The sequence below is a fragment of the Periophthalmus magnuspinnatus genome, chromosome 13 (genome assembly GCF_009829125.3).
Source record: "Periophthalmus magnuspinnatus isolate fPerMag1 chromosome 13, fPerMag1.2.pri, whole genome shotgun sequence".
Lineage (NCBI taxonomy): Eukaryota > Metazoa > Chordata > Actinopteri > Gobiiformes > Gobiidae > Periophthalmus > Periophthalmus magnuspinnatus.
The window spans coordinates 12,712,635-12,731,648 of record NC_047138.1 but is presented as its reverse complement, the minus strand read 5'-3'; the positions used below and the strand labels follow the sequence as shown (position 1 = coordinate 12,731,648).

Below are 19,014 nucleotides of genomic sequence, written 5' to 3'. Positions count from 1 at the left end.
CCTGTTTGAGTATCCTACTTTATTATCCTGCTTTTGAGGCTCAGTACTCAGAAGATCCCAGTTTCCACCTACTCAAATCCAAGCCCACATTTTTGTACTTACTTATACTTACCAAAACAATTCAGACTATATTTTAATACTAAATACTCGGGAAAAAGCATAATCTGTAAAATTTCAAGGTGTCAGGTGCAATAATCTGGTTTTGTTTAACATTTGAATTATTTAGTAGCTCCATCTAGCGGTGAAATGGAGCACTGCAGCGTTGTGTGTTGTCGGCGCGCGGCTTTGTAGTTGCGCGTTGGCATGTAGTCACGTTGCGCTTTTTTTTGCAGAGATGCTGTTGAAACTTTTCGGTTCTTCGACTTGTTTTAGTGGAATGAGATCTGGATGAGCGCAGAGGACACACGGGAGCGCATAGTTTAGTTGGGGGCACGGAGAAAGGACCGATCAGAGCGAAGTCCCAACCAGTCCCAGGACGCGCACCGACCGGCCGGTGGACACAACTCAGGCACGGAGTTAACCAAAAGGGGGACGGGTTTTCTCATGAGCACTCCGCGCGTTCTGTGAAGCCGTGGTCGTCAGCTGCTGCTCCGTGTTTTGGAGACATCATGGTCGTGTCGGTGCGGAGCTGGGTGGCCAACGAAGGAGCAAAGCACTTAGTTCTGGTGAGGAAACTTTTTGTTGTTGTTTGCACGTTGATTTTTGGACTTTATTTTAGGCTAAGACTTGATTTTGCGCGTGTTTTCTGTGTTTTCTGACCTGAAATGTCCAAAAGGAGCAGGGATGCGTTAAACATTTTCAGTTTTAGGAGAAATAAAATCACTTAAGTGTTGTCATTTCCTGATTTTTATGCAGTTATTGTGGCTGGGGACGAATGCCTGGTTATTTGTGAGGACCTTTCTACTCTATTCCACTGGACCACAATATTACTACCTACATAAGATGCTTGGGGTAAGATATATGTCAAAACTCAAAATTTAATGTCCAAATTTTAACATTTCACTTGATGTTGATGTTGATGCATAGATAATAAATTCCACCTTAAATAGGACTTATCTTAACATTAAAAATACATAAATAAAAATGCCTTTGGATGCTTTAATAGAAAGGAACCTACTGTGTTTGTTGTAACTTAATTTACAAAGTGGGAGGCGTTCATTAAGACATTATTAAACAGTGTAATTGGAAAATAGAGTAAACGCGCAATGGAAACATGCCAGAAAGTGGTTGATATTATTAGCTGATGGAATTGAAGCATGTGTACACTGTTCATGATCTGTGCAGACGGAGCCAGGGGCAGAGGGGCAAGTGTGGGCACGCTGCTAGATTTGACAGAATGCCTTGCCAAAGGGAGCAGGTTTATCTCTTTGTTTCACAGCCTCTGGGCTCGTGTGTGCACATGATGTAGATTTAGGGGAAATTTAAAAGTGACTAAAAACAGACCATATCTGTCTTTGGTGTGGGTTTACTATGTGCGATGTGAATGGGGAGTACTCAGACAGAAGGAAATCAGATCTCCTGCTTGTGGTTTAGCCATCAGATGTATTTCCTTCACAGGGAGCTGCAGAGAAGTGTTTCAGAAGTTAGTAATGGGTGCTGTAAAAGTACCGGGTGTGTTTTCATTTGAATGTAAACTAATGAATGTTTTGTTTTAGGAAGGCACAGGCAGTTTGAGTGAGTGAGTTTGTGACTTTTCCACAATGCACAAATCTGCGTAGGCTGTACCATGAACGTTCTGCCTCATTAGCCTTCCACAGCATCAGCTAACAATTAGATGTGTTTTACAGTCGTGGGAATAATCTGAAGAGACAGCAGCTGAAGCGCACACAAGAAAGTGTTTAAGTGTGCTTCCAGGGATTTTGCAAACCCTCTGTGCTTTAGTCAAAATATCTAAAGTGTGTTGTTGCTTCTTCTTATACAAGTCTGTTCAACACCTATGAGTACCATAATGTGCACTTTTTGTTTTTCTCTCAGCTTGGGCTCTGCATCAGCCGTGCCTCAGCCTCAGTGCTAAACCTGAACTGCAGCCTGGTTCTGCTGCCCATGTGTCGATCTCTTCTCACGTTTATCAGAGGAACACAAAAGGTAGATATTCACTGTTATGCTACAATAGAAACAGACATTTAGATAATTGAACTCTATAATGGCAAGTTTACAGTAACTAAAAGTGATTTGTGGAGACATATGTAATTGAGATATTATGAGATTTAAACCATGTTATAATGATGTGCCTTTATCATAAACTTGCATGTTTGAGTGATTTGAGGCCTGGGTGATCAGAAAATGTCACATATATTCACATATACTCACCCACAGTTTTTTTCTAGCAATTATTTAAAAATACAGAAAAAACAAAATACATAATATGTCTTCTTTATAGAATATGTAATTAAAAGATACAGCTGATCTCATCCTTCACATCCTAGTCTCGCTCTCGCATCATTATTCTCTGTTATTAAATAAATATACGATGATTTATTTTAATTAACTTTGGCACACTTTTTCAGATGTCCAGCAGAAAGACGCGCAGACTGCTGGACAAGAGCAAGACCTTCCATGTTGCGTGTGGAGTTGCCATCTGCATCTTCTCCGGTAAGACGTGTTCCTCTTCTGCACAGCCCATAAATCCCCTGCATCATGTTGCGTTGATAGTGGAGGAGTGGTCTGGGGCTGGCTTAGCATTCCTGCACTGCCAGCTGTGAGATGTTTCCGGCGGCTGTTGCTGCTGTGTGTTTATTTGGAGTCATGTTGTGCCTTTGTGCTCTCGTGAGTCTCTTCATGACATCATGGGAACAGCTGTATGTCTGCACGCTAAAGCAAAGGCTCATTCTCTGGATCTGTCTGTGTAGGATATTCCGTAAAGTATGTTCAGCTGCTCACATTGTACTGACTACGCCTGTCAAAAGTATTGAAAATCAAATACTAATCAATACTGAAACTAGTATTGAAAGTAGATACTCATTTGAGCAGGCATCGATACTAAAAAAGTCGCATTCACAGGACAGAAATGAACCTTTCCTGAATAGGTTTAGAATGATCTTGAGCTGTATCAGAACATATAGACTAGTATACGACCATGGACCACTATGGAACCTACCTGGATGACTGAGGGATTACACAGATATAAGGCCACATGATAATATAAAAGAAGGTACCATGATTTAATGTTGAAAATCACGGTTTAAATCATGGTTTAAGGCCAGTAACACCTTTTAAGAAATGAGTATTAGCTTGTTGAAGTCCTTCATATTTCAAGTTCAATCTTTTTTATTTTAACTGAAACAAAAGACAAAACACAGTCTTCTGAAATTAAATGCATTGCTTTGCTTCCTTCAGGCCATCTTAAATGTCATGCACGACCACATGAATAATATGAAATAGAGGGAAAGGCGAGAGACAATGCATGAGGATTGTGGATGTGTATGAGGAAAAGATGGAAAGGGCCCTAGTGTCTCGTGATTATGGCTTATAATTGTATCAGCCGGCGGACAGCTGCGTGATTAGCCCATGATGTCAGAGTGGGAGTTTCACCTTATGAGTCAGGAGGAGATTGTGCTGACTTTGTATTCTATGGACAAAGAGTCTCAGTCTGTAAATAATGTTTAATTTGTGTTCATTCCTCACTGTGTATTGTATATGTTCTTTTTCTCTTATAGTTTTGCATGTTTCTGCCCACCTTGTGAATGTGGTCAACTTCAGTACGAGCTATTCAGAGGAATTCCCTGCTCTCAATTTGGCCCGTTACAAAGGAGAGGTGAGGAAATGTGTGCACAGACAATTTTCAGAATACTTTAGTTGGTTAGTTTCAGATTATAAACTATATTTCCAGAAATGTTTTAGATTTTTAATAACACGGATTGTCATTGTCATTTAGGTTGTATTATCTGGATGGGGCTGCTGATCTTGAGAGTAAATACGTTCTATAGGGACTACAGAGCCGTTTCAAAGCCTCAAGAGAATCTATGCAGTGTTGACTTGTCACATGAACATAGAACGTTTTACACAAATAAACCTCCTTTATATCATATTTTAGCAGCAAATCTTTTCAAATTCTCCATTGTAGTGAATGGGATTCCCACTTAACCAGAAGTGCTACCACAGAAAGCACTGTTTAGTACCATTTAGAGGCAAAAATGAGCAGTTAGAATGAGGTCAATAGTATTCCCAAATAAGAGTTGCTTATGTCAAAAGCATGTCATTAATTGTTATAACCCTCTCCAGTAAATGCAAGTGTAATAGATGGGCACTTACATACATCTTGTTCTGCCTTTTTAGGATCCCAGGGTGATTGTTTTAACTACAAGTAGGTTCTTTATACATTTTTAAATTGTGAAGTATACATTTTGGAATTCTTGTAATGCAACTGTATATTTATGTGTGTTTTGTTTAGTCCCAGGTGTCACTGGGCTCTTGTTGGTTCTTATCCTATTTTTGATGTTTATCTCATCATTCCACTGCATCAGGTAAGTCTTAATCCTGGTATATTACATCTATATTAAGCCTATTGTGTGGTGCAGACAATCCAGTCCTGTCTCAGCCCATTCCTGTGCACTTTGTCTTCGGGCCCCATGACTCACCTGTTGTGAGATGGAAACAAGCAGAGACAGAGGGAGCAAATCCTGCCTAAGTGTTCTCCTGTCAGCTCTGTCATTACCCAGGTCACCGTGGGTCACTCACTGTGCACACGTCTTGTTTTAAACTCTGGAGTGTCTCTGTTTTTCTCGTCACTTTCTTGAAGAGCACTCCAGGCTCTAAAACAACTGCTTGTGGTCAATTGCTCGTTCAGTATTATAATGTTTACTAAGCATTTTTATTGTCTTGAGCAAATATAGTGAGTAGTTTTAGGCTTTAAGAGCAGAATTAGTTTAGATACATTTCAAAAGAGTGACTGATCGTTTCAAAGCATGACATGAATGATTTGTGTTTTTATGAGGGGTCGTTGAGTGAAGTGACCCCTTTAATGCTGACCTCTGATGTGCTGCTTGCTTTACTTTGAGCCAGGAGCCTGGGTGTCTGCTACTGAACCAACTTTAGGATCTAGGATACATCTATCTGTTTCCCTCTGTGTTGTTCTGTGGTCTTTAACCAATCTGCATAAATGCATATGTACTTTAACAGTACTTTTTATGAACATCTGTTTGTGTTACAGGGCTTCTAATTATGAGATCTTCTGGTACATTCACAACCTTTTTATAGTATTTTACATAATCCTGATGATGCACATTGTTGGGTATGTATCTGAAGTATAAATGCATATTTGTGTAAATTAAGTGGTACTCTTGGTTGTACTTATTAAGTCATGGTAAATCAAATTAACTTTCTTATCTTAAAGGTGCTCTGTGTATCTTTCTGAGTCTGACAACTGTTTGTATCCCTGGAGATGTTATTGCTTTGCTTGGAATTTCCACTGTAAGGCATTGACCGGATCTATCTGGCATTTATTGCATTTATTTACTGAAGTGAGATAGGTATGTTTCAGGGATGGTTGATATATCGTTTCCAGTGTCGTATTGGCCGATCTTGATACTGATTATTCTTTATCGTATCGGCCCCATTTTCGGTGCGCCCTTTTTGAACAGACTAATGAGTCAAAATTGAAATAGAAGAGTGTTATATGGTTGTATGTTACACAAACATCTAACAAATAATTTTATGTCCCAGATAAATACATTTCGTTATTATTTTTAAGTTTACGATCTTTACTTCAACTTAAGATACATATGTGGACCTTGCTACCTCAATTTTGAAAGCTTAATATCGTGTCAACATATATCAGTTATTGGCCTCAGTAGCAGGCTAAACATGGAATCCATATTGACCCATCCCTAGTAGGTTTAATACTGTACTGTGGAATATTGCAGGCAAAGCAATAACATCTCCATGGATTCAAGCAGATGGCGGACTCTTTACTAGAAATGTTACTTAATGCAGCTTTATACATAACTTAAGTGTCACAAACAGTACTGGGCATTAAATCACAAAATGTCTTTTTGTCTTCACTTGAAAAAAGACAAATTGTTATTCGATAATTAGATGTATTAGGCTTTTGATAACTTTTCCTCTGCTTTGATTGAAAGTATATAATCTTTACCTCTTTCATTTTTATCCAGTGGGGCTTTGAAGTACCAGACCAACATGGAGGCACACCCCCCTGGTTGTGTCAGATCAAACCAGAGCAGCTCAGGGCAGGACAGGGAAGAGGCGGAGCAGGCAGAGGACGGAGAGCCACGGTGCAGAGAGGACCCCCACTTCCACCATCACTATCCCCAAGTAACCATATATAACACATTTGAGACTGGGATTTTGAGTGAAGAGTGTGCCATACTATAGTTTTGACATTGTTAATGAATAAATACTGTGCATGTGCGCTTATAACCTGCTGGGAGTTGCTTTGAGGGAGCTGGCTCACTTTATTAAAGGGGTAGTGCCGTTTGGGAGGGGCCGGCATCCTCTGCTAACATGGAGCTCTTTGTTGGTACGTGTGTTTCCTCCTCTGTGTGTGATTATGTGTTTGCGCTTGGTCGTTAGGCAACAAACTGGTCCCATAAAAACCCCTTTAAACCTGATTGTGTGCTGATGGCTTTGCTCGAACAGCGACCTATTAGTGTAAATCAAAAACACAGAAAGAAAAACAGTTCTTTTTAATTTTGTTGTTGTAAAAAAATATATAATGCATATAAACGGGGAAAAGCAGCTTATTTCAGTCACTAAACCAGACAATAGAGGGGCAGAGGAGCTCATTCCACACACCATATAACTGTACAATAACTCCCCCTTTTTCTAATAGGTAATTTAATGTCAAAGCCACCATTCTCATCAGTGCATTGTATCTCCTTAACTCATGTCTTATACATAGCCTATACTAGATTAATACTATATATATTTGTATTAATGCATATACAAATCTGTGTATTTATACCTCGTTTTATTGCTTTATTTTTGCTCTTTGTTATTACGGTATATGTTAGTGTGTGGATCAGTAAAGTTTGTCTTAAGTAAACAATATGGTAATTACGCATGTCATTAATTGGAGGTATTGTTTTCTGCTAGACCTGGCTTTGGGTGTCTGCTCCCCTCTGTCTGTACTGTGCCGAGCGTGTATACCGCTACATTCGGAGCAGTGAACCTGTTACTATCGTGGCTGCCATGAGACACCCTTGTAATGTCATGGAGCTGCGCATGGTCAAGAAAAACTTCAAAGCTCGCCCAGGACAGGTGAGACCATAAATCTGCGTTTGAAAAAGTATACCAGTGAAATTTCAATTTTAAATGTCTTATAAGCAGCTGGAAGTGATTAGAGGCTATTTGATCTAATGTTACCTTGTTTCTCCTGGTTTCTACTTGCCCCTCTCTATAATCCTCTGCCTGTCTTTTGTGTCTATCTTCACACAGTATATTTTACTCAACTGCCCAGGTGTCTCTTCCTTTGAGAACCATCCCTTCACGCTAACAATGGTAAGAGGATTATGTAATTCAACTTTTCCATAACATTTTTTACCCATGACCTAATGCATAAGAAACTCACACACACATTCTAGTAAGACCCATATTATTTTACCGTCTTAAATCTGCTTCCCTCTGGCATCTTTAGACACTGGTATGTAACTGACAATTGGTTTCTCAAATACACGGATTCTGTTTGCAGTTCTTAAGAGAGAAAAAGACACAGGACACTTAAAGATATAATAAAAACGTGCACATAAATACTTGCTTGATTCCACGTGCACATACAGTGTGCACATGCCTTTGCTGGTGTTATAAAGCTTTGAGCGATCACACTGTCAGGAAGCAGACAGACCCCTGAGGCTAGTAATGAGAACTGCCAACTGGAGGGCTAGTCTGTGTGTGTAGGTGTGTGCATTGTTACAAAAAATAAGACCATAGCTACGTTTAAGATTCCATCGTTTCATTGCTCGTGTGTGCTTAGTTTGGGGAATGTAATGTAATACTTTCAATTGGTTAATGAATGCCAGCTTTTATCAGTGCCATCAGACAGCTGTTTTGTTCTTTGTTTACACTGGCATCAAAATTCCATATGACTGCATGTGTTTTTTTGTCTTGCGGCAAAGACGATTGTGAGTCACTGATTCTATGAACTTTTCACAGTGCCCTTCGGAGAACAAGCAGACTTTTGGTATCCATCTGAGGGTTGCTGGTGACTGGACTGGTGGGTTCACACACATGCACACACACACACTGACATGCAAATACATGCACAGTAAAACACTGATAAAGAGCAAGAAAGAAACTGTGCGTCCCCTATCAGAGTTCACAGGATGTGGTTTTGCTGCATTCTGTCCTATGAGAAACATAACATTCACAGTCCCTTTTCCTCTTAAAGTCAGACGTGTGCATTTCAGTCTAGGATATTTCAGTGCTAATAGTCTAATTCCGTTCATAACTGATGCACATTCAAGATAGTGGTGTTTATTGATCCTTTCTTTTTGTTTTCATTCAGCAAAACACAACAATCTGCCATGTTATTATGTATTTTTGGTTGTATGTTATATATTACAAAGGTCATTGCTACGGGAAATTTACTTTTGTGACTCTGTGACAGAATCTTTACATTTGCCGGCTCCAGCTCCTGTATTCACTCAGCTGTTTCCAGAAAACAGGAAGCATGTTTATTTGTTTTGGCCCTAATTTGCCGGATATTGCCAGGATGTTTTTACAGTATGTTCTGCTGTACATGAGTTATTTTAAATGTGCACATATTATTAACTTATTTGAGATGTGATGGTAGCTCCATGGTTTTAATTATGTGATGGTAAAACTAACTTTTATATCTTCTCTCCTCCCCCAGATCGGTTCACACAGCTTCTACTCCCCCCACCAAAGCTAGGCCTTGAAATCCTTCCCATGGTGCAACAGAGGAGATATCCCAAGTGCGTACTTGTGTGTGTGTGTGTGTGTGTGGGGGTGTGTGTGCGTGTGTGTATGTGTGACTGATGCTGCTGACATAATATCTAATGAAGGCTCAAAATCACACAGTGGTCAGAGGTCATGCCCTCATGACCTTGCCGACCCCTCTTCTTCCTGCTCTGTGAATGAAAGAGTCATTGATGCAAAGGATCATTGGGGGCTGAGGGAAAGAAAGTTTGTTTTGTGTCAGTAAATAGTACTGTAAAAACCTCAGTTTGTAAATGTCCAGTCTGTTGTAACTGAGATTTTATTAGTTTAATTATTTTAGTGCAGTGTTCTTCCTTTTTTGTATGGAGCACAACAGTTACCACCACAATGTTTCAGAAGTAATTTTCATATTTTAATAATAATAGTTTGAAAGCTTACAGAGGGCTAATTAGCTACCTGTTAACTTATGACCACAAGACCTATAATTTGATATTTAAAACTGTTTCTGAAAGTTAATAACTGCTAACATTTAACATTTGAAGTTAATTTTTTTTTTTTTTACCTGAAAAAAACAGCATTATGGATATTAGTTTCCATATAGCTGGTCAGCCTTTGTCATGGCTTTAAACTCATATTAGAATTTTTTTGAAAAGTCTATGGGGAATATGAGTGGAAAATGTATTTCTGGAACCTCAGGGGCATACTCTGCAGCATGCGGCCTGTACATACACATTCATACATGATGCACATACTTTTTTGGTCTTGAAAATCTGAAAGATAATGTTCTAAGAGAGTCTGATGAGGATGTGGTTAAATACAAACACAAGGCTGCTTGTTGTACTGCACACTGTTACCTTGTCCATATGGATATTTTATGAGTTTTTTTTAGTGCCACATTGACTCGTCAGCTATAAATGTAATTGCAAGTTTAACCCATAATTAATGCCTTTATGTGTATTTAGGCTTTACGTGGATGGGCCATTTGGCAGTCCTTCAGAAGATGTGTTCAATTATGACGTCAGCCTTTGTGTGGCGGGGGGAATAGGAGTCACACCATTTGCCTCTGTGCTTCACGCATTGCTGTAGGTCCAATAATATTACTCAGTCTCAACAAACCCGATAAACTTAACTTAATGTTTATTTCTTATTTCAGTGATGGTTGGACTGGTTTCAAATTGCAGAGATTGTACTTTGTGTGGGTCTGCAGGGAGCTCCAGTCCTTCTACTGGTTTGCTGACCTGCTATGTGCCCTGCATCAAAAGGTCAGAACATAACTTTTTTTTTTTTTTTTTCCCACAAGGTTCATATTTAATCATACTCTGTCCGTTTAGCTTTGGTTGGAAAACAAACCTGACTATTTCAACCTGAAACTATACTTCAGTCAGGCTGATAAGCTGCAGGTGAGACATACACTCTATATGATTTTACCACTAGGGGGCAGTAGACAGCTATTTAGAACAAGCTATTGGAACAGAGAAGTTTGAAGTGATTCAGATGGATACTTGGTATGCGTTTTCACTGGTGGTTTGTAATCTTTCATTGCAAGTTTTTCTCACATACTGGGATACTGGGGTTTGATTTTTTGGCAGTGAGAGGAATTTTCCTTTTCCTAATGCTATATATACAAAGAACATGCTGTCACAAGGCCATGTGTTAGTAATAAATGATTGTCATTGTCCATTAGACCAATATTAAGTGAATTATAGACAGCCATATATATGTCTGGTGGATCTGTTAAATCCTTATGAAACATCTAAAAGTTCAAATGCTTCAGACTTCCAACCTACTGTTTCATTTTCTAATTCTGAAATACAATACTGTGATGTCTTCAAAAGCTTGTCCCATTTACCTGAAACATGCAATGTGTAGAAACACAAACTCAGTATCTCATTGTGAATCAGAACTTAATTAGCCTGCTTGGTAGACTAAATGGGCAAATGAGTAATTGAGTTAAGCAGACAGGGGTTAGGCTCACTGATATATTGCGCTAATATTTGTCCATTGCCAAACCTTGAAGAACATATCCGAGGAGAAGTATCAAGTGCTCACTTCAAGGCTGCAGTTTGGGAGACCCAGGTGGAAACTGCTGTTGAATGACATTGGACGGGCCAATACAGGGTGAGTAAAGCCATGCATAAACCTGCCGATACTGATAAGGCAAAAACTTGATATAACCTTTTACACCTTGTGTTATTTATATTTCTTAAATAAATGGCTTATACATAAAGCATTAAAAATATCACATAGACAAAACAAGCTAATTATAAAATCTACTGCTTATTGCGGTTTACAATAAACAAAAAATGTAAAATAAGCAAATAATGATCTATGATTTTTATAGTTCTATCTCTATCACAGAGAAACAACTATCCGAAATAGTCCTGGGTAGTGAAACAATGTGACTGATTAGATTAAAAATGTCACTGATACTTGACTTTATGATTCTCGTCCTTCAAAATGCCTTATGCATGAGTGATATTATACCATCTGATTTATTTCCTAAATAGCTGCTTTTATAACACTGTATGATATAGAAGCTGTTTTCCTTTCTAGAAGGAAGAAAAGTCAAGCATAGGCCCTTAGAATTGACAACACAAACTCTCAATCAGTGCTATTTAATACAAACAAAATCCAAGCATTAGGTTTCAGTTCATCACATAGCCCATGGTTCTAGTGTTACGGTAGAGCCATCTGAGCTGAGGGTCGGTCTCTTTGTTACTGTGTTTCAGGAGGAGAGTGGGGGTGTTCTGTTGTGGACCTAAAGGCATTTCCAAGACCCTTCACAGACTGTGTAACTCCAACCCTCTCACAGGAACCATTTTTGAATTCAACAAGGAATCCTTCAGCTGACTGACAGCAACAGGTTTTTTCATGAGAAATTTCTAGTTTTTTGTTACCAACTTTGATACTTGAAACATTTTACAAAAAAATAGTCAAGAAACCTTTAAGTTAAATTTGTGTCATATGTAGACCAACAAATTCTGTATATAATGACGTTGAGTTATCTTTTGCTCAGACTGTGGATTTGATAGGTTTTTACACCAAATGCCTTTTTACGACCAGCCTCTTAAAGGGACTGAGTGTGGCTGAGTGTCTTGCTCAGGAACACAGCTATATACTTTTTGTACACACAGTAATGAGGTTTGGACATATATAATTTATCTACTAACGTCCAAAGACAAGGTTGTTTCTAAAGAGTTCTCAAAGACTTTTGAGGACTTACTTTATTATTGTGATCAAATACAAACACAGTAGTGCTTTAACTACTACTGCACCCTGTTTAAACATTTGGACCTGTCCATTACACTTCAAAAGTTTGTCCTAAATAACAGTGACTTTTTTCTTAATGAAAATGTCTTTGTGAAATAATGATCTGAATAAATTATTTTTATTTATTACTTGTTTGGCATTTTCTTTAGATCTTTTCTTTCTTTCTCTCTCTTTTTTTTAATTTTAAATTTTTTTTTTTTTAGAAATATACACCAATAGTGCATTAATATGTAACTATGTAAGTGCCACTATTTCCTGTAGGGAAAAATAAATAGGCCAAACATGTATGTTTGACTTTATTTTCTTGGATAAAAACGTGAGTGAACTCAAGAGTAGTTTGACAATGAACATTTCATTCTTCATATTGTTTCCAGTATAGAAGATTGTATTGGCAATATCATATATGCAGGCGTATCAATAAATAAACTTTATACTAATTGTTTTGACATCAGTATATTACATTGCTGTGCCTGTTTAAATTTACTTGTTGTAAGTTACACTCATGTAGACCGGTTTGAAGTATAGTATTTTGAGGTATCATCATTGTAAAGTTGTAGTCACTGATCCTACTTCAGTCCAAGTTACAGGTGTGTCTGATATGAAGACGAACCCTCTTCTGAGCTGCTCTGCAGCAGTGGCTGTCTTTCTCCAAAACTGGATGCTCTCTTCTTCCTCTGACCATGTTTCATCTTTCTTCTCGCAACAATAAAGACTGAAACTATTAAGACAGCAAGAACTGCCCCGAAGAGGCCAGCTCCCAAAAGCCACTGCCAGATCTGCTGGGCCTGCTCCAGGTATGGTGTTAAAACCTCCTGTACAAACCTTTGCCCTGAAACAACAATACACTTTTAATGTGACTCTTTACAAGAGGAAGATAAACATCTGGTGATTACTGACCTGGATCCAGTAGATAAGCATATTCATATCCCAGATTCTTGTTGGAAATAAAATACTCTCCATTTCTGTAAAGAGGCATGAATGGCACCATGTAGTAACCATCGTTGTGACCTATGGGTGCGTTGGCCTGGGGATAGTTGGAGCGAGGAGGCTGGTGTGTCCTGAGCCAGCGCTCATAGATGCTAGAGGAAACAAAAAGACTAAGTTACCGTGAATGCCTTTAAATTGTGTTAACATCTATGTCTGTGCACTACCTGTCGATGAAAGCATGGTGCAGCAGGAACACTGGGTCATTAGCTGAGCCCTGCACTGATGACATCGTCCCATTCATGAACACATGAAGTGAATTGTGCATTGTGCTTTGGCCTGGCACTGCCATACCTGACATTGGACTGGCAAAACCTGAGAAACATAATTTAAATATAAGGAAAGTATACTTGATAGTTTTCGTGTATAACTATGGACTCTTACCCTCCAGGACATTCCTGAAGCTCATGTTGGAGAATCGGTCCATGGCCCCTGTCTCATACTGGGACAGGCTTACAGCGAACTCCACATCAGCAGAAGTGGGAAGTCGCTGCACACGGTTCGTATCATGATTGCCTGGATTACGTAACAGGGGACCCTCCCCAGTGGAGTTACACAGTGCTTCTCTACTGTTGTATTCTTCAGGCTGGGTGCAGATCACCTTCATTCACAAGCAAACATGTAAAATGTGACACTGGCAATACCAAATGTGTGGAATAAAAACATAAAATATCTTACTTTCCATGATGAGAAGACAGAAGCAGGACTGATAAGGTTTGGATTGAGAGCATTGCGTCCTCCCATCAGAGCATCTGTGCACACCTCACAGCTTTGGGCATTTCTCCAGTCCCAATATGGTATTGTGAAATTAAAATCTCCTGTCAGCTTCCTTATCTCATTCTCCCAATTAAGTAGGAAGACTCTGTGCCAGGGCAGAAAGGCTGCAGATTCATGGGCAAAGTCGATGTCTCTCCAAACATTTCCTGGCCCTCCCAGAAAAGCATCTCTGGACACATAGTAATGCATCCAGACAAACAGGTCATAAGTGCTAATGTCTGAAAACATGGGGTTTTCTCCATTTACACCCATCTGTGCTCTTGTTCCTGTAGAGATCACGTAGTCACGGCTTATGGTGTTTTTTGCCAGATTCAAGTAGGAAATAAACTTTTGTTGTTCTGCAGTTGAAAGAGTGAGGATGTTACGACGAACAGATTCACGGTACTCAGCACAGTTGGCCCCCCAGTAACCAAACCTACATTCCCCACAGTTAAATCCTCCATAGTTTCCAGCACAGCGGCAGGTTCTGTTGAAGAAGGCTGTTGGCCAGCGCTCTCTATCATCTATTCCACTGTGAGGGTACTGGGGCCCATGGGGTTCATCAGAGACCTCCACCTCTGTGCAGAAGCCTCTCCCGGACAGGGCTCCACAGGCTGAGCCGTCCCCCTCCCACACAGGACAGCACTCTTTGGTCCTCAGCCCCTCAGAGGTGGCACAGGGACGGGGGAACTGGCACAGACAACAGTCCAGGAGCATCAGCAGAAGCACCAGCAGACACAAACTTCGCATGATGATGTCAGAGCTCTTCTGAGCGTGAAGATCTTCAAAATTACTCACCCCAAAAATCTCCCTGTGAGCGGCACGTACTTTATCATCAGCGACCAGTTACAGTCTTATTAAAAGACTATGAAACCACCTAACCCTCTTCAAACCTTCTTTCACCCCAGCTTCCTCGCACCCAGCCAGTGGACTCCTGCTCTCCTGCTCATTAAGCTGTTTTAGGGGGCGGCCCTTGGAATACGTGTGTGATCTCATTGTGATCATTCACACAATCACATGCTCAGGATAATATTTCTGATTTCTTTTTGTCTCAAGACCAGCTGACTACACTGTACCCCCTGGCAGTGGTATGCACTTTAAAGTATCCACTCAAGGCCAACTTTGGAATTTGTCTCTGAACAAACTTAACATTAACTTATATAAGTTCAAGAGGATAAATTTGTGAGAAAATATTAATTACATCAATTAATACATGACCTCTGAAGCTCTGAAATAAAAATGTAGTAAATGTATTATTTAGTTGGATACTAAATAATACATTTACTGTTATTTAGTCCTTAATAATGAAATAATTTTAATCTGGTTTGAATTACCATCTCTTGGTAAAAAGGGTAAGTAAGGCCTGTTGTACCCAAACATGGATAAGAAAATCACTACTAAAAATAAATCAAGGAATAACATTATTAGTATTTGCATGGGGGCGGAATGCCATTCATCACTGGACCAATGTCTATCGTTCACAAATTCCAGATCACTAGATTGACCGAGCTCTAGGCTGAAGGTCTTTTTCGCAAGTCTGGATATCACAAGCCGGTCACATGCTGCCAGAGCCAGGCACGGGATGCAGCTTATCCCGCTGCTGGAACGTAGTGGAGCGAACAGGAATGACCATCACAGGACAGCAGCGGTCCACAGGGCTCCACTGTAGACGCACACAGAGACAAAGAGTGTGTGTATGTAGCCTAGTTCTTAAGAGTAAATCCTAGTTTGTAGTTTACGTGAGCGGGACCTGCACATTCACACATGACTGTACATTCAATTTATGATCAGTGAGCTCCTTGAACACTAGAGGGCGCTGTCAGTCACCTGAAATATTGGGCGCGAGCTGCATGACCAAATCACACGAACCTTTAGCATAGCCGAGCCTTGTTGTGTTTTTGTGGTTTTATTTTTTACTTATTTTACTTTACTGATCTAACAATGATTTAAAAAAAGTCACTGTTTCCCCCAAATTAGGCTATTATCAATTTTATAAAATGATAATTTGGTTGCTATCAGTCAGTGTAATGCAAATACAAAATGTGTAAATAGATAACTTAGCCTCTCTCTTTTCATGTTCTTAGTTTTTTATGTCATGGAGGCATCTCTCTGCTTTGTGTGCCATCCCTGTTCTGAGGAACCCCAGGCAGACACTGTGACAGCTCGTCAACCTGTGCTGACAGCTAACACCAACCACAGGCAGCTCTTTTCTATTCGCCAACCTTCTGGAACAGCCCCACATCTCAGTGTTTTTGAAGTCCACCCATTCACATTTCTGCTCTTTAACTTGTCACATCCTGTTAATTATCATCAAAGATCTATATAGTCAGTTGTCACTTGTTATGCAGCTGTCACATATAACCCATAACAAAACTTAAACAATATTTTCATTCATTGCAGATGCATTATTGGGTTGTTTTCCTCTGTCCTACTTAAAGCCAGAATATAGCAGCCTCAGATGAGCCTTAAATCAACTATATGTCTATGGAAACTATGGGTAGTCACTGTTATTTTGAAATGCCATTGAATAATTGATTTGCCGACTGTGACACTGACTGTTGTTGTGCTGGTTTTCAGAGGGGCGCTGTTAATAGAGTATTTGAACTCAAGAATGGGATGCAGTAATACTGGACAGGTATGTTTTAACAAAAGTCTCTAGACAAGGCTATTTCATTTGTGTACAGTAGTTATGTTTAGCCATTGTATTAGCGTTTGATCTGTTTTTGACAGTTTGTCAATTGTTATCCTTTTACCAACTTAATTGCATTTCATATTTTATTTCCTTGCAATTGCTGTAGTGACAAATGGGGACCCAGCATGTCCAAATTATCACCAAATAAAACAGATCAGGTTGCATAAATAAAGTGTGTTTCTGCCACAAAAATAGAGTGATAGAGGTTAGTCAAGCTATCACCATGTAAAACCTTATCCAGTCTGCAAACTGCATCAGAAATAGACAGCTTCAAATTGTGCATAGGCCTAGTTGTGATGTGCTTGTGTATATCCATGCTCTTTTAATGGTCTACTAATCCCAAATGCATTTGGCTGGCAAATTAATCCAAGCTTTGGCATAGCCCAGCTTTTAAACCCCCTCTCTTGCCTATAGCTGCTACTCTTCTCTCCACTCTCCCTCCATCCTTTCTCCTACTTTGGGACTAGTCAGTGGACCTATCTCCAGATGGTATCTTAGAGGTAGGTGTGACATCAAGAAACCAAGAGAGAGACACATTGGGTGGATGACCCGGTGTGACGCGGACGGAGCCTCCTCATTGGCGCGTGGCGCGAGAGCGAGACAGTGAACGGTTCATTTGTTGCCATAGTGAAAAAGTAGATTAAAGCGGCGCAGAGCGTGAGGCTGCGATGGATGTGCGGGATGCTGGAATGTGCACCTGTCCTGCAATCAGCGGTATGCGACTATTCCCTTGTTCCGGGTGGTTTACCGTCTTTGAACTTGATCAGACATAATTAAGACATTTACTGAAGGCTTTTTGTAAACTGTCATTTATATACGCAACATAAAGTTGCAGTAGCATGCACAAAGTCAAATCAGTTGGAAATTCTTACAAATAATTGTATATTCAGCCTGTACGGGTATTTATTTACAGGATGCTGGACCAACTTTCCTTTGTATTGGCCCACAACTGCTAGAAAGCCGGGTGTCTTCATAACATTAGTATTGATTTCTGTAACAGTTGATGTCTGAGTCTTCTGGAGGACGCCAGCCAATGATGTAGCCTATAGGTTAATGGCTCTTTACTCCAGTGACCGCTATGAAACTTCAAATGAAATTGATCTGCTCCATTGCATCATTATTTGGAGCCAGTGTGTCACCCCTGAGATCAGTGCCTGCAGAGGGCACACGCCATTACGCACGCTCAACATCTCTCTAAAATATGCGCATATGTAGCTCTCTTTTTATAAATTTTTGTTTTTTATTATAGACCTATGCAAAATAATACACTACAACCAAGCTGGAAAGCCGTCATTTGTATGATGGCTATTAAACTTGATGATACACTGCTCGTTAGTGGCACCATGTTTTAGGTTCATGCCCGGATAAAGTAGCCCAATTATCAAAATAATAATTTGGAAATATTTTAGATTATTTTGTCTCCTCTGAATAAGGTACATATAAAAATGACCTGGCTTGTTTTTTGTTTAGTTTTTTTGACTGGTTATGCGTTTTTTCCCTTCAGATTGAGAGCTCAATTTCAAACCATTCTATTCTGCCTTTGCCGCACATGACAATACTTCCAATAATAAGGTATGCAGTTAAAGTACATGAAGTACATAGGTGATTTTATTGAGGAGGTCGTGGACTTGGGGGGCGCATCGTGCTTGTTCAACGCACCACCGAGAAGTGTTGGAACTGAGCTCAGAGTGAGACACGAGAGGGCTGAGAGGGAGAGAGGCAGGCTCAGGTGTGCGTGACTAGAAAACGGAGGGAGCTCGAAGACTGCACAATCAGACGCAGCTCCCGATGATAGTGGGCTCCACAAAATCGCTATTTATCTTTTTTTTTCAAAGGGAGTAACTTGGACTTGTTTTGTAAATTAAACGCGGGTTTGGAAAGACGCAGGTGGCCAAGAGGTAAGAGCCACAGTTTGGACATAGTACCAGCATGCCTTGCTCCGTCCTTTATAGACTCGTGTTTCATAGGGTAGTCTTTTCTGCATGTTTGTTTTCTACTGGGATCTTGTTTGGATTCATGTTTGCTGTGGTGAGCACATAGACTCTGTGCTGTGTCGCTGTGTTTTCATTAGAGGTTATCCCGTATCGATGGAGGTTGTCACCTCACTAGAAAATATTCGTTTCCAAAACTGGCAAGAAAAAACGCAAATTTGATCTGTGCACGGTGTAGTTATGTTTATTTGAAACAATGTCTCTGTGATGACGGGTGGCGTTTGTTCATGGTAAATTCGTTTCTCTTCGTGCGAATCTCATTCAGTGAGGGACTGTTTGACCATTGCAGGGACAGATGCAGTGCTGCGCCACGCGCATTGTCTTGGTGCCATTCAGCCGATATAAGACAGTTCCAATGGGCACGGACACTGGAGGATTCTCATGTGTACATGCGTATCTATACTAAAAGACAAAGCACAAATAACAATGCCAGGCGGTCCCGGTGGTAATGTTGCTGAATGAAGCAGC

General features: G+C 40.0%; 2 protein-coding genes across 2 annotated transcripts; one reads left to right on the top strand and one right to left on the bottom strand.

The window, feature by feature from the left end:
• The first annotated feature begins 504 nt into the window (after window positions 1-504).
• On the top strand, window positions 505-11,788 carry LOC117380274 (NADPH oxidase 4). The gene is made up of 18 exons (XM_033977054.2): window positions 505-665; window positions 856-951; window positions 1,975-2,085; window positions 2,508-2,592; window positions 3,657-3,754; window positions 4,276-4,303; window positions 4,391-4,463; window positions 5,150-5,230; window positions 6,111-6,270; window positions 7,051-7,215; window positions 7,393-7,455; window positions 8,107-8,167; window positions 8,807-8,888; window positions 9,816-9,935; window positions 10,007-10,115; window positions 10,185-10,253; window positions 10,871-10,971; window positions 11,583-11,788. Exons 1-18 carry the CDS (start codon window positions 609-611, stop codon window positions 11,701-11,703), a joined length of 1,680 nt encoding a protein of 559 aa, XP_033832945.1. The 5' UTR covers window positions 505-608; the 3' UTR covers window positions 11,704-11,788.
• A 693-nt stretch (window positions 11,789-12,481) lies between these two features.
• tyr (tyrosinase) lies at window positions 12,482-14,792 on the bottom strand. The gene is made up of 5 exons (XM_033977629.2): window positions 13,786-14,792; window positions 13,492-13,708; window positions 13,275-13,422; window positions 13,021-13,202; window positions 12,482-12,952 (listed from the first exon to the last, which is right to left on the bottom strand). Exons 1-5 carry the CDS (start codon window positions 14,611-14,613, stop codon window positions 12,705-12,707), a joined length of 1,623 nt encoding a protein of 540 aa, XP_033833520.1. The 5' UTR covers window positions 14,614-14,792; the 3' UTR covers window positions 12,482-12,704.
• Between the last annotated feature and the right edge of the window lie 4,222 nt (window positions 14,793-19,014).

Excerpts from the sequence above, each read along its gene's own strand:
- LOC117380274 (XM_033977054.2), top strand. The coding sequence starts at position 609 with ATGGTCGTGTCGGTGCGGAGCTGGGTGGCCAACGAAGGAGCAAAGCAC. Across the intron at positions 666-855 it reads GAGCAAAGCACTTAGTTCTG|TTATTGTGGCTGGGGACGAA; the intron begins GTGAGGAAACTT and ends ATTTTTATGCAG. Across the intron at positions 4,304-4,390 it reads GGTGATTGTTTTAACTACAA|TCCCAGGTGTCACTGGGCTC; the intron begins GTAGGTTCTTTA and ends TGTTTTGTTTAG.
- tyr (XM_033977629.2), bottom strand. The coding sequence starts at position 14,613 with ATGCGAAGTTTGTGTCTGCTGGTGCTTCTGCTGATGCTCCTGGACTGT. Across the intron at positions 13,709-13,785 it reads CTGTCTTCTCATCATGGAAA|GTGATCTGCACCCAGCCTGA; the intron begins GTAAGATATTTT and ends TTGTGAATGAAG. Across the intron at positions 13,423-13,491 it reads CTTCAGGAATGTCCTGGAGG|GTTTTGCCAGTCCAATGTCA; the intron begins GTAAGAGTCCAT and ends TATGTTTCTCAG.